At 47.7% G+C, this 14,510-nt stretch overlaps 1 protein-coding gene across 8 annotated transcripts in view; it reads right to left on the bottom strand.

Moving 5' to 3' along the window:
* The window catches only part of DOT1L (DOT1 like histone lysine methyltransferase), a 75,739-nt gene that overhangs the window by 57,748 nt on the left and 3,481 nt on the right, over positions 1-14,510 (bottom strand). For all 8 annotated transcript variants that reach the window (XR_007200145.1, XM_048287578.1, XM_048287580.1 and 5 more), the window contains exon 2: positions 1,294-1,337. Coding sequence is in view for 6 of the 8 variants with exons in the window: in XM_048287578.1 (XP_048143535.1) it covers positions 1,294-1,337 (44 nt within the window). In the remaining 2 variants the exon portion in view is untranslated. The remainder of the gene's footprint in view (positions 1-1,293; positions 1,338-14,510) is intronic.

Raw genomic sequence — 14,510 nt, 5'->3', positions numbered from 1 at the left:
CACCCACCACTTTCACAACATCACTTTGCACAAGGCAAAGGCAGCACGAGAGCTTCTGACACTGAGTTCACTCCAGTCTTGCCTAAAACACAGTTGTGAAACATTATTTGACCCAACTGCTTCCTAAGACAGTTTCGCTTTGCCTCCAGCACAGAAAGCACCAACAGCTCCAGCCACCCCCTCCAGCCCAAGCTCCCTCTGAACCCCTTGGAAAGGGCCTTCTCCATCCCCACTGACAAATGATGCCACAGGATCCCAGGGCACAGGATCTTATCCCCACCAGTCCAGGCAAGCTGGCAGCAGTGTTTTGTGGCAGGGTTCTGTAGATAGGAAAGAAACTCCTTTAGGAAAAAGATTTTCAGCTCCAGCCCCATTCCACATCCTCTGCCACCCCTGACCATGGGAAATGCCCTGACTTTGTGCATATGAGTGATGCTATCAAGCACCTGGCTCTCTCACACTCACACTGGGAGCACACAAGGCTCACTGCTACCTTTTCCTTTGCCATATGTGACCAAATTGTGAGCTCAGGGGGTTCTGCAGGTAAAACACCTCGTACCTCACCTGTATCTGCACCAGCCAAGCATTAAAACATGCTGCAGATACAGCCCTGAGCTGAGCCAAGGGCAGCCTGTAAGGATCTAAAACAGTTAACAAGAACAGCTTTGTAATGGGGATAACTCATCCCTCAGGTGTTTGGGAATTCGTGTAGCATTTATTAAAAGTTGTTCTTTGGCAAGTCCCCCCCTAATCCTGCTGAAATAACAGCAAGTCACGTCCTGACAGCCCGTGTTGGGAAATCCTCTGACTTCCTGCTCCTCACAGTTGTCTTTCACCTTTATCCTCCCATTTTCCCCACGCTGTTCCAACTCCATCAGCAGGATTAAGAGGAATGCTACAGGGAGATCATTGCCAAACAACCCAAATGCTGCAAGATCACAGCAACAGGGGAAACAGAGAGGGTGGGCAGAGGCAAGATCAGGATGTAACACATCAAGCCAAGGATGTTTCCTTAACCTTGTTTGTCCACAGCTCAAATACGAACTGCCACAAGTGTTAAAGCTGAACATTAGCACTCATTTTTAACTCTGCTCAAAACAGAATGGAACAGGCAAGATAAAACAAAATCTATTTGGCAGGGAGCTCTGTATTGCAACAAATTCAGCTTAGAAAATAACTCAGAGCTGCTAAATGTTAACTGCTGCCCTCCTGCGTGTCCTGGCTCCAGACACCCCTTCCCAGAGCTGCAGTGAGGCACAGGAAGGGTCCCAGCCAGGCTGCACCAGCACTTACCGAATTGTCTCAATAATTTCATGAGCAGCATCGTGGTGTTTGTCCTGAAATAAAATTTTAAAAAAAGACACATCAGGTGCTGTTTGTCAGGAGTGTACAGGAATCACAGTATTTTTAAGGATACAGGTGCCAAGCGTACTGGGAAAGGAGTCTTTGAATTCCACCCATTAAAGCCATCAAAATGAGCCCTCTAAGAAAAAACAAGGCTTAAGGAAATAATTTTTTGAAGTGTTTCTGGTTGACATGAAGGAACTGTCGTTCTCCTTATTTCTTTGTCATTCCCTGCAGTCAGGGACTGCGTGGCTGGGGATGATGTGAGCGAAGCCTTTGGGGATTGTTGGGATGCAGCAGGTACTCGACTGCAAGCTCCCAATGAACAGCTGATTCCCTTGGCCCAGCAGCTGGCACAGGCTCCCAGCTCCAGATGGGCAGAGAGATTCTAGCACAGGGAATGGCTTTCTGAAATAAAGCATCCAATAAACACTGGGTGCGGATGTCAGAGCAGGAAAAACACCCTCAGAGCACACAGAGAAAGGCCAGGATATGCAGCCCTGCTCATGAACAGAAACCCAAAACACGCCAAACCTTGAGCATCACACATCCACACCAGGGTGAGACACACAGGTTTGCTGATTCCATTTGGGAGTTTAACTCAGGAGCAACAGAAGCACAAGTGGGTTTAGCAAGTTATTACAAATTCATCCTTAAAAAAGCCCTTGGAGCTGCATTTATATGCACCATTCTACCAAAAAAATTCTATTTTAGGGAAGCCACAGGAGTTCCTTACACACATGGTTGTATCCAGCTTGTGAAGCCTTAGTTACCAGAGTCCATCTGCACAAAGCTGGGGTTATACTTTGACATTTGCTTCTGGAAGTGGCTTTGACCTTTTAATTAGGATTCTCATTTCTAGGGCCTGTCCAGAGTTACAAGTGCAAAGGCTCCCTCAAATCATTTCCCTTGCCTTGTGCTGCAGAAATGTCATTTCTGTAGAGCTATCAGGGGAAATTCTGTAGCAAAGGGCAGGGCCAGGTAACAAAGCAGAGCACTGAGGGCAGGGGAAGGAAGCGAAGAAGGAAACCACTGATGGTTGATGACAGAAAGTGGCTGGATTATCTCATTTTCAAGACATGGAAAGACATGATCTGAGTCAAATGGTAGCATTTTCCATCAGTATCTCAGCTTTCCTATTTTCAGGAGGAAACACATTTTCCCCTTGTATAACCAGTTCATGCACTTGGGATCAGCCAGGCCTGCAAACATTCTCATTCCAAGAAATTTGTACACAGCCCTTTGGATACCTGGTTAAATATCTCAGGACAGACAGACAGGCAAGAATTTCTGAGGTCTGATCCCCACTGCAACAGTCTGTCATCCTTCCATTGCCTTAAAGGGGCTTATAAACAGGAGGGAGAAGAAATTTTAATAGGTGGAGTCAGTGACAGGACATGGGAGAATGGCTTCCCAGTGCCAGAAGGCAGGGATAGATGGGATTTTGGGACGGAATTGTTCCCTGGGAGGGTGGGCAGGCCCTGGCACAGGGTGCCCAGAGCAGCTGGGGCTGCCCCTGGATCCCTGGCAGTGCCCAAGGCCAGGCTGGACATTGGGGCTTGGAGCAGCCTGGGACGGTGGGAGATGGAACTAAGCAATATTTAAGGTCCTTTCCAACCCAAACCAGTCCAGGATCCTGCACTACAGCTATGAGACACATTATTTTACAAGAAAAAGCTCTTCTTTTCAGATGACAAAAAGTTAACCCCAAATCTAGAAGTCACACGGAAGACTAAGCCAAGAAAACCAAATCATTCCAGTTACAGCATGGAGAAGGAAAACCAGCCAACAACAGTAGCCAGGACACTTGGGATGGAACACACAGAGCCTGGAGCTGAGCATTGCCTTGGCCACATTTAACAACTCGCTGCTGCCACACGAGCACCCCAAACATCACAGAACAGATCTGGGGCTGTTTCCTCCAGTCTCCTGGGCTGGGACAGCCCAAACCCTACAGAAAACAGCAGCATCCATAAACAGTCTCCCAGGAATGTCAGGTAATTTTTCTGCTAAATCTTGGCCTAGAAACCAGGGAAGCAACCAAACTAAAACCTGCTCCTGCCTCTCAGTGCACAAATAAAAGAGAGTGTGTTCTCTCCTCTCTTCTCTGTGCACTGAAAGGAGGGCACAAGCAGGGAGGAGAACTTCTCTTTCTTCTCATTTCTTATCTGCCAAGTGTAAGAATAACCCCGGACAGCAGCTCATCCATAAACATCCCCCAGAAATGTTCACGTTTCACTCCATGCAGAATTATCCCAGCAGAGCTCCCCTGGGCTGATCCAGCTCTCCCAATAAACTGTGTTCCTGCAGAGTCAGAATTTGCTTTACCAACATAAGCACATTATACTGGAAAACTGAATTCAGGCTTATTCTGCCATAACCATTTCCTGGGAGGAAGTTCCATTCCCCACTGCTGGGGCTGGGCACTGGCACTGTGAGCAGAGCACATGAGAGACTCCTTGTCCGACAGGCCTTCGTGGAAACACCCCCATAAGTGACAAAAATTGCCTAATTAACAGATTCTTTTGTCATGGGTTAAAAAGTAAAAAAGTAAATTTAAAAAATAATAATAATAAATCACAATTGACATCTACAACTACAGATCAGCTGATTTAAGTGACTTTGCACAACTTCACGTGGAAACTCCAGGCAGAAGGGGCCTTTGAGCTTAGTTTGTGACATTGACTAGGAATAATGAAATCCAAACCAGTTCCACATCTACTGCTGCTGAACTTCCCGTGCTGAAACACTTCCCAAGCTCACTTTGCTCTCTAACAGACTTTGGCTGAGCAGAGAAGCTCCCAAGGTCTCAGTCAAGTCTTGCAAACAAAATCCAGTAAGATCTCATGCATTTCTTCAAAGCAGAGCTGGCTGTGGAAGATTGAGGGAAGCAGGGAAACAGATCTGAAGGGAATACAGAGCAGCTTCCCTTTTCTTAGAGAAACTTCCGGCCCCATTTCATCATTAGGGTTGTATGATTTAATCAGAAAAGACACTGAGCAGCAGCAGGCATCACATCTGTGTTCAGGTTACAGCCCTGATGGGGAGTCTGAGGCAACCAAAAGGCAAATGGAATAGAAATCCCCCAAATCCTCACCCAGCTCCAGCCTCTGCCATGGGCCTTCTAAACCCCCCAGATTCCTGATCCTGCTCCAGCCAACCTCTGCCATCAGCCTTCCAAACTTCCCAATTCCTGGCCCTGCTCCAGCCTCTGCCACCAGCATCCCAAGCAGATGCAGTGGTTCAGGTGAGCCACACAGCAGAGCTCGGAGCAGCAGCTTTAACCCGGATCCCTCACAGCCCCGGGGAGGAACACTGAATCCAGCAGCTTGGGAGGATGGATGGTGATTCCTGATGGCTCTGCTGCAGCACCAGCAGCCCGACCAACCTCACCCTGCTCAGCCAACAGCCAACCCTGCACCCCCAAAGGTGCCCTGAAGCTTCTCCAATTCAGCCATGGCTTTGAGTTTGGGTTTTTTGGCTCAGTTCAGGTGTTTTATATTATTTTTCCCAGCAGCAGTGCCCATGACTCAGGTTGCAGGCAGGCTGTGCTCGTGTGTCGTGCTGGACTGTGACACCCACAGGGCTTTGGCAGTGGCACCTCTTGGGGAAGAGCCTCCCACAGACTCCATCAATCCTGGAATCCCACGTGCAGAAGCCTTTTGGCCGAGGCTCAAGCAGCCTCTGTGTTCTGTTCCCAGTCACAAGATGATGGCACCACGGTGCTCTCTGTCACAAAGAGCAGCTCCATTCACCCTCCTCGTGCTCCAGGCTGCTCTCCCTCCCTCCTCCCTGCGCTGGAGGGGATGGAGCACACTACGTGCTGCTCCTGGCCTGGATGTACTTTCCAATGTTCCTGTATTTATGTCATCTGAGAGGCCCTTGGAATCTTCTGAGCCACATAAATGGAAGCTTTTCACAATCACCCTTATCTCTTTAATGTGGAAAGTATTTAAAGTAAAGAGTTACAGTCTGCAGTAATTTTTGAGACTGCCCAAAGCTCTTTTCAACAAGTTTTAAATAAACCCAACCTAAACACACATTGAGTTGTTGCAGCCAACCCTCTCCAGCTGAACTTTCAGAGTTCTGGTCTTCAACCTAAACGCTGAATTTTAAATTGAAACGTGAGTTCTCAGAGAAAGTTCAATCGTTTTTGCCAAGATATTTCATTGGAAAAAGTAACAGAAAGAAAGCAGACACTTTCTCAAAAGTCACTTCAAAGAGAATCCAACATTCTATGGAAAACAGTGGAGCACAGTTCCAGCCAGCAGGACTCAACAGCTTCATAGTTCTGATTCTTACAACAGGTTTCTTCATCCACATGTTCCTACACCTCTGAGCACAGGAGTTTGGAGCCAGCAACACCCCCACTGCTGTAACTCTGAGCACACCAGTGCCCCCAGCACACACAGCTCCTGTCCCACAAACACAGGGCTGCGTCCTCCTACAGACACCAACTCCTGTCACCCTTCAGGCCATGGAGGTTGGACCACAGAGCAAATTTTAAGAGTTCAATCTTTTCCTTCACCTCCTCATAAAAAAGACCTTCTGTATCTTGCAGATACAAGAAGCCCTAATATGTGATTTAAAAGCCAAATAAGACACTGCCCAAAAGCTCCTTCCAAATATCTATGTTGAAGCAATCATTATCCTTTTCTATAATCACACTCTTTTGTTTGTTAACCCAAATTTAAAAATCACCAATATGAGCAGAACTCAGGTGCTGGGCACTGCCCAGGCTCCCCAGGGAATGGGCCCGGCCCCGAGGCTGCCAGAGCTGCAGGAGCGTTTGGACAGCGCTCTCAGGGATGCCCAGGCTGGGGCTGTTGGGGTGTCTGTGCAGGGCCAGGGGCTGCACTGATGATCCCTGAGGGTCCCTTCCAGCTCAGGCTATTCCAGGACTCAGCAGCACTCACAGCTCTTACTCTGCCACCGGGGTGAGAAAACTAAAGCAGCCCCAATAACACACATTATAAATACAGAGACCACGGTGTGCATGACAGGATCAGCAGCAGCCACAGCTCAGTTATCTGTGCACAACTTTGTTCTACAAAGCACCAAATTCCTAATAAAAGCAGCTAAATCAGCCATTTCTACAGAACAGTCTACAAGAGCAAGGTCAGGTATAAATTAGATTGCAACATTTTTGCCACAAGCTGGCTGTTGGAAAGGTTTGTAATTCCCCCTGAACACAAAGCCCTACACTCCTCCTCCAGGTGTGGCTGCTTTGGTTACATCAATTTTTCAAGTTAACATCCCTTAACATACTTAAATGGCAAGATTTTGATTAATTCTGTGTTCCAGTACCATATCCCAGACTCCTGGGTGTGTTTGTACAGGACAGTTATCCCTCAGTGCAACAATCCATAGTCTAAAGTGAATCTATAACCTAAAGGAACAGTTTTAAATATTCTGATTTCCATCCTCAAACGCAAAGAACTTGTTCAGTTAAACTGGGCAGCCAGCACTGCCTGGAGCAAGAAACACCACCCCAGAGCCCTTCCAAATTTGCATCTTTTTTTTATTTGGGTTCTTCTTATGAAACTGTGCTTGGCCTTGAGGTAAGCCTAAGTTGGAGCTTGGGGGTGAACACCGTATTTTTCTAAACTTCATCTCACCACATGTCAAGTTAGGCCTCATCCAGACTGGACAGGGCTTGGAGCAACCTGGGATGGTGGAAGGTGTCCCTGCCCATGGCAGGGGGTGCAACTGGATGAATTTATGGTCCCTTCCAACCCATATCTGGGATTTCATGATCCTATGAAAGTGGGATCTTTGTGAGATCTGATCGTCTACACAGTAAAAAGGTAGCCCAAAAAGCCTGCAGACCTGAGCAGCAAACAAATGGTTTTAAAACCTGGATAAGTTCTTGCAAGAAAAAAAGGAACTACAGCTCAGGCCCCCTCAATCTTTCACTCTCCCAGCACCACACACAAACCTTTACAACCCCTTACCTCCTGTTCATAGGAACATTTCTGGGCATAGCCCAGACTAAACTGTCCCCCACCAAAGCAACCCCTGCCCTTTCAGAGACAGTTCTGACACACCAGACCACGCTTCCTCCCCCAAAAACAGGCCAGGTGACCAAAGCAGCTCTTCAGAAGTGTGAAAAGCAGCTGTGGTCACGCAGGGGCAGAGCAGGAGGGACAGATCTCCTACAGCTTTCCCCTGTCCAGCAGATGTGTGAAAACCAAAGCTGAAACAAGCCGGTTACAAATAAATCAATGGCAACACTTGTGTACCTTTTAATGACCCTGTCTAGATACATTTCCAGCTCTCCAATGTAACACCAGCTCCTCCCAAGTCCTGAACACGGACACCACTCATGGATTAACAGAAGTCATTTGGATTTGCCAAATTCTGATCTCCATACGACCCGTTTAACTCGCAAAACAAAAGAGGTCAGTCCCACCAGCCCCTGGGTTTAAACAACAGCTTGGTTGCCTGCAGTGGCAGCTCTCTCTCCCCAGGCAGCAGTCTATAAATCCAAAGGAGAGGATGTTACAGCTGCAGACAAGATGGTTAGCAGAGATCAAAAAGATGGATTAGGAAAAGCCAATCAATCTTGCAGAAGGCTGGTGGGACAAGTGCCTCTTTCAAGCCCCTCGCTTCCCTCCATCTGGGAAGGATGATAAGGGTTTCTCTGGACACCAGGAAAGGCAACGTGAGCCACTGCAGCTGCAGCTTCCCTGGCAGCCAGGAAAGAACCAGCATTCTGCGTGGCACACAGATGCCCTCACAAACCAGGGACTTTAGCCTCTCAGAAGCTTGTGTTCCTCCTCCCACAGGGTTAATTTCACTTAACCCACCTAGAGAGACCCACCAGCACAGTCCCCCTGTCCAGAGCACATCCACAGCCAACACACCTGAACACAGGAGTCACAGGAGTCAGTGAAAAGCCAAAGCCAAAGCACTTCCAGCTGCTGCAGCAGCCAGGAGCTGCTCAATAAAGGGAGGATCTCGGGCTTCATGTCCTGCCAGCTCTGCCTTCCATCACTTTGCATTTTAAGGAGTTTTCCTTGTGTTCAAATGCCAGTTAAACCTTGAGTAAGGGAAAGGGAAAGCCTGCTCCATGCAGTATTCCATACTGGATAGCAAGACTCAGTTTAATATTACCAGATTTTATCCCAAATCAAGACTGTGCCATTTTAGCTTCCATAGCAACAACCAAAGCACAAGTTTTCTTACCAAGAGAGACAAGGACCAAAAGTCTCCTCTGAACCACCCAATTACTGTCATTCCCTTAATCAAGAAAGCACAAGGACATTCACAAGAATACATTTATATTAGAATGTATAAAAAGAGATGTCCTGCAGAGAACACCTTGTGTCCATACTTTTCCTCCCAGTTTCAGAGAAGTAAAGACAAAGGAAGGAAGAGCTCCCAAGACTGCATTTGGAAGTCCATCTCCCACACAGCAGGAGGCAGCTTCAGTAGTTTCTAAGTTACTGCCACACAAAACCAAATGGAAACCATGGTGGTCACTATGGCCTCCTTAACGGCTTCATAAGGACATTTAAACAAAAGAAAAGGTTGGCCCAAGATCCAAAATAAACTAACAAAGGAAATAAGCATTGGAAAAGAAGATCCAAACTGCTCTGGATAATCATTTAGCAACAGGGATTGCACTTCCACTGCCTCTACTTCAGCCACAGTAAGACGGGTTTGCCTTTCCACACAGCAATTCCAACTGTTGCTACGGACACTGCACAGATGCAGGAGGGAATGGTTCCCCTGGTACGTGCGAAGGGGCTGTGTAAATCCATTAACATGCAGTCTGCCTGCAGGAGTGTTACAGGCACACAGGACAGTCACGGCAGGATGAGCTTCCCCAGCTAAGCCAGACAAAAGAAGTAATTCTACTATGCAAAAAAAAGCCAGTTAAAAATAATGTTGATGTTTGAATATATCGGGGAATGCAACTACTTTGGTAAAACAGCAATTCACTGGTGTGTCCTTCTGCCCTCCCAGGCGAGTTTTAGGCAGTGACACACCCTGCCCACACCAGGGCAGCTGGAGGCAGTGGGCAGGTGCTGCGGTGATCCCATGCGCACGTGCACAAGAACCCAGGACTGCTTGTTGTGGGACAGAGGGAACTGCTGGGCTTTCACTCCCTGGAGCAGAGGAAGCCAGCCCTGCCACCATTTCACAGACAGTTTAACCCCATCCAGCCACCTGCCCTGTCACCACTTCCCCAAAAGTCACCTCTTGCTTGCACACAGCAAAGGGAGGGGAGGCCTCAGCTAAAACTAAACCCTTGTGGAGTTTTGGCTCAGTTCCCTTCCAACCAGACCAGTTCACAAACACTGTTCCAAGGGTGAGGGCAGCTCAGGCACAAGCGGGCAGAGATGACAAGAGTCATTTCTACCTGCAGATGTTCCAGCTGCAAACCTGCACCTCCCCAGGAACCACGGCCTGTGCTAGCAGGGGAACACCCCACCTGTGCAGGTACAAGGGAGCACAAGACACCTCTGATCACCCACACTGCCAGAAACAAACCTTCACATGGAACCCAAGGGAAGAAATGAACACAGAGTCCCAAAATCCCTGGTGCTGGAAGCAGCCACCGTGTCCTTCTCGAGCCCAGGGTCTTCCCACACCCTCGGTGGGTGCTGGAAGGAAGCTCATGGCACAACCTGAGCCCTGTCTCCTGCAGGGAAAACTGGTGAGACAACAACAGCTTAAAGAACCGCTTTATATTCTGTAAAGACAACTCAGTCTTGGACAGCTCAGAAATTCTGCTCCTATTAAAGACGCATAAATATTCCACATAACAGAAGTCAGCAATAAAACCTTGTACTTGTTCTGAAGCCCACTGGGCTCCTAAAGAAAGGTGCTTTCTTAGGTACAAAAAAACCCCAATAGATTATGGGTTTTCCTTCAGAAGCTTCAACTTGTGGAGCAGAGCAGTCGTTCAGTGGAGGTTCTGAACAGCAGACATCAACTTCCAGCCACCAACCATTTCCACGAGCTTTTAAAGACTTTTAAATGACCCTACAATATTACAATGTATTCTTCACAGAATACAGAATTACAAATGACTGTTTGCTGTTGTGAGCAGGGATAGAAGCCAAGGTAAGATCCACAAAGACTCCAAGCCCAGCTCCAGAGGGTCAAGAGGCCACCCTGAGCCAGCACCTGATCTCCCAGGTCTTGTTGCCAACACATACGGGAACCAGAGGGAACCACCTGCAACCCAGTGGGAATCCAGCTGAGGAATGGAAGAGAAGCCTCAAAAGCTCACAGTTGTTAAAATTTTACAAGTGTCAAAATTAATAATATTGCTGAGCTCCAAGAAGTAAATGACACATTAATGCCAAAACCTCAGGAAACTGCCCTTTACAGTACACAGAAAATAACAAAGAAACAGTATTAAAACCCATCAATTTTTTACTAAGAAACTTATTCAGAACTTTCTGTAATGTTTGGTTTGGCTAAGTTTTCCAATGTTTCATTTATCTTAGATTTTTCATCCAACACTACAAAGTTCTTTCAGCAAATTTTTAGAAAACTCTCATTCACTCATGAAATGAAACAAACCAAAATACTCTGAACAGGAACTTTTTCGTTACTCACAGATCTGCTCTGATCTACGAAACCATCATTTCCTGCTGTAAAATATACTCACCCTCTTCCTATGCTCTAAAAATAGTCCCTACTTTATTTGATAGCTATAGCAGCATGTGGCCAACTTTCCTATTCAGTTTTATTTCTTGTTCCTCTTCAGAGTTAGTTTTGTCTTTAATAATTACCATGAAAGTAAATATGTTCACAATTCCTAACATTAAACTTTCCTCCTTCTGTGGATCCTTCTGTTAGGAAGGAGAAAATAATTAAAGTAAAAATATGTTGAGACACTTTATGATTATCAATCTGTGACAAAAGACACTATAAGGGACAAAAGAAATTCACCCCACCTCTGGTCCTTGTGTTGATCATTATAGTGCAGAACTTTAATCAGACAGTTAAAGATTAACTCAAAGCAGGAAGAAAAAAAGCAAGTCAATGTGAAAGGGGGAAAAGAAAGAAGGAAGAGTACAAAAGTAGACATATGGATGTCTGGGGAGAAGGGTGATTAAATCCCCCATAAATCTCACATACCAAGAGGTAAGATATTTTGCCTAAATTCCCAGAGGCAACACAATTCAGTCCCATATCTGAGACTTGAAAGGATAATCATCTCCATATATAATAAGGCTGCCACGAAGGACAAGAGCTGGAGCTGCATGTGGGGGCATGGATTTCCCCTAGCACACTGAAAGCTTTCAGTGCTGTGTCCAACTGGAGCTGATGGGTGAATTTTTAGGTAGATAAATTTGAATTGCCTGAGACGGAACTTTGGCTGGGACAGGAACATTAATCCTCACTCATCTGCTGATGAATGAAAGGGGGAAAACGAGCAATCTTGGACAGCTACTCTGTCTTTCAACAGTTCCCTTTCAGATAAATCAGTTACATTTAAAAAAATAAATACTAGTGGGGTCTTAAGATGCAAGACAAGAGACCAACTTTCACTTTTCTTACAGAAATACTGGGGAAAAAATGTCTGTTAACTGAACTCATGATTTATCTTGTATCCAACGGGTCAGAGCTTGGAACAAAAGGAGTCTGAGAACTGAACAAGCACCGATTGTCACTCAGGGCAAGTTCTACTTCAAAGGGTAAAGCCCAGAAGGAAACTGCTCTTCTGTGCTGCCCACGTGCTACACAATTAACGCCGTAGGGCTCACCTGCCTCCCAAGAGCACATCCCTGAGTCCCCCTGGCACTGGGGAAAAGGACAGAAAAAAATGATGTAACTGCGCCAACTCTGTGATCTGCTGGGCAGTAGAGAAACCCAAGTGCTTTTGAAATGACGGAGTCAGTATTTCCCAGTTTTACGCTGCTCTCTCTCCCCACTCCAGGTGGTTTTACAACCGGGGAGGGCAGGCAGAGAGAGAGGTGCTGAGAAATCGGAACTGTGCTGAGTTTTCAAACCTTTCCCTCACCAGAGAAGCTTCTCTAAGTGATTAGTCATCCTCACAAGCATTTCCCAACAAGCTGCATCAACACCAGCGAACTCAGCCTCGGCTGCCGAATTTCTGGGCGATTACTCAGGGGGTAAGGAGGTTTTTGCCTGGCAAAGGCAGAGCAACAGTTTCCTCCTCTGCCTCCTTTGTAGGGCCGCCTGCCCCGGGCAGGCCCTGACTCACATTTCACAGAGCGGGGCGGGGGGGCCGCCTCTGAAAACACTGCAACATTTTTTTCCAGCCCAGATATTTCCAGCGATCCCGTTCCCAGAGCCGCCCCACACACAGCTCCACAGGCAGCAAGGCTCCCACCCGCAGGGAGGATCAGGAGGGCTTCACCTTCCCCCTCCAGCACGGCCTGATCCTAGGGAAAAGCCGGGAGCACGTGCAAAACGTGTTTTCCATCAGCTCATCCCACAGGAGAGCAGTGGGGTATGGAATAAGGACGGGATGGATCTGTGGCCGAGGGCAGGATGCACAGGACCACCCTCAGCAGCAGGGCAGCTCCAGCCCCAAGCGAACAATTTAGCTCCTATTTAGGTCCTTCTCAAATTCATCTACGGCACCATTCTATGGCACCCAATGCTCCCACACCTGCCTCGCTGCCTGGGAAGTCAAAGCCAGGCATCGCAGAAGCTCTTCCCGGGAAAGCTGAGTGACACTCATAAAAAAAAAGAGGATTAAACTCTCAGACAAGGTTTGTTATTCATCTCCACCGTTGATCTTTAATTCCAAAGGTGACAATCCCCACGGGGCTGTGATTTTCATTAACACTCCCTGCCCTTGAGGTCTCCCTGCACAGCACATTCCTTTGGTGACAGAATGGTATCAGCTCGATCACGACAGTAGAGAGAGAGAAAAAAAACCAAAACCCACACTCTGCACCCTCCCACCTGAACAAAATCCAGTAGTAAGAAGCTTGTATCCCATTACTCCCAGTAGCAGTCACACACACCTCCAGGTGCAGGGTGATGCTCTGACAACACTCAATTAGAAAATGAGAATTTTCTTGCCATCACAGCTGAGTGGAAAGTCAGCAGCAACGAGGAGGAACACAGACAAATAAATTAATTTTTCAAGCCAGACTTCTCATCACAGGTGCTTATTTGGAGGTTTAAGCTCCAGCAGCTCAGGGCAGAGGCACCTCACCCTGTAAAGATGTGCACAGCGGCACAACCAGGACTGTCCCCTCCTGGGACAGAGTCAAAGTCTGGAAGAAGAGAATAAAATTGGTAGATGACAAAAAATGGTGTTACCATGTGGTAACTAGGGCAGAAGAAAAATTCTTGGCTGTGAAGGTGGGGAGGCCCTGGCACAAGGTGCCCAGAGCAGCTGCGGCTTCCCCATCCCTGGAAGTGTCCAAGGCCAGGTTGGATGGGGCTTGGAGCAGCCTGAGATAGTGGAAGGGGGTGGGACTGGATGGGCTTTAAGGTCCCTTCCAAGCCAAACCATTCCATGATTCCGTGATCCTATACCCGGAGCACAACCCTACTGGAATGCCCAGGGGCTGCAGGAGGAGTTCCCAGGTGCTGTCACAACTCAAGCCCCTGGCCCGTACAAGTCAAAGGGGGAGAGGGGAACACAACCCACAACAACCTGACACACATGGATGCTTGCAGCCACCTTCCATGGGAATGCCACCCAGTAGGGGACAGAGCAACACAGGCAGATGTCGAATTCTGAAAGTGGAAAGGACTGGCACCCTATTGAACACCTCACAGGCAGTGGGGTGAAGGACACGGTGGCACAACAGCCCTGCACAAGCAGGCCCTCCCTCAGCACCTGGCTGTGCCTCCTGTCCCCGCTCAGCCCTGACACCGTGATCACTCTGCCAACCCCAGCAGTGCAAGCCTTGAGGAGAGGAGATGAAAGAAGCAGTGTCCTGTCTTTGACAGACTGCAAACAGGCTTTTCCACATTCAACAACTCTTACGCTGCAATAGGGTGCAGTCCAGCAAACATCGATTTTGGGGACAGTTATTGGCCTCAGCAGCTCTGAACTTCCTGTTGCTTCAGCTCCCTGCGCAAGCAATCCCTCTCTGGTGCCACAGATACATCAGCAGAACCCTGCCAGACCAGACTGTAGGGCTGATCCACCCCACAACACTCCCACCCCTTTCTCCCTCCTGCACACACAACAGCCTGCGACTCTTAAGCAG

This window comes from Corvus hawaiiensis, chromosome 28 (assembly GCF_020740725.1).
Source record: "Corvus hawaiiensis isolate bCorHaw1 chromosome 28, bCorHaw1.pri.cur, whole genome shotgun sequence".
Lineage (NCBI taxonomy): Eukaryota > Metazoa > Chordata > Aves > Passeriformes > Corvidae > Corvus > Corvus hawaiiensis.
Note: the sequence above shows the minus strand (reverse complement) of the source record. Positions and strands in the feature narration are given on the sequence as shown.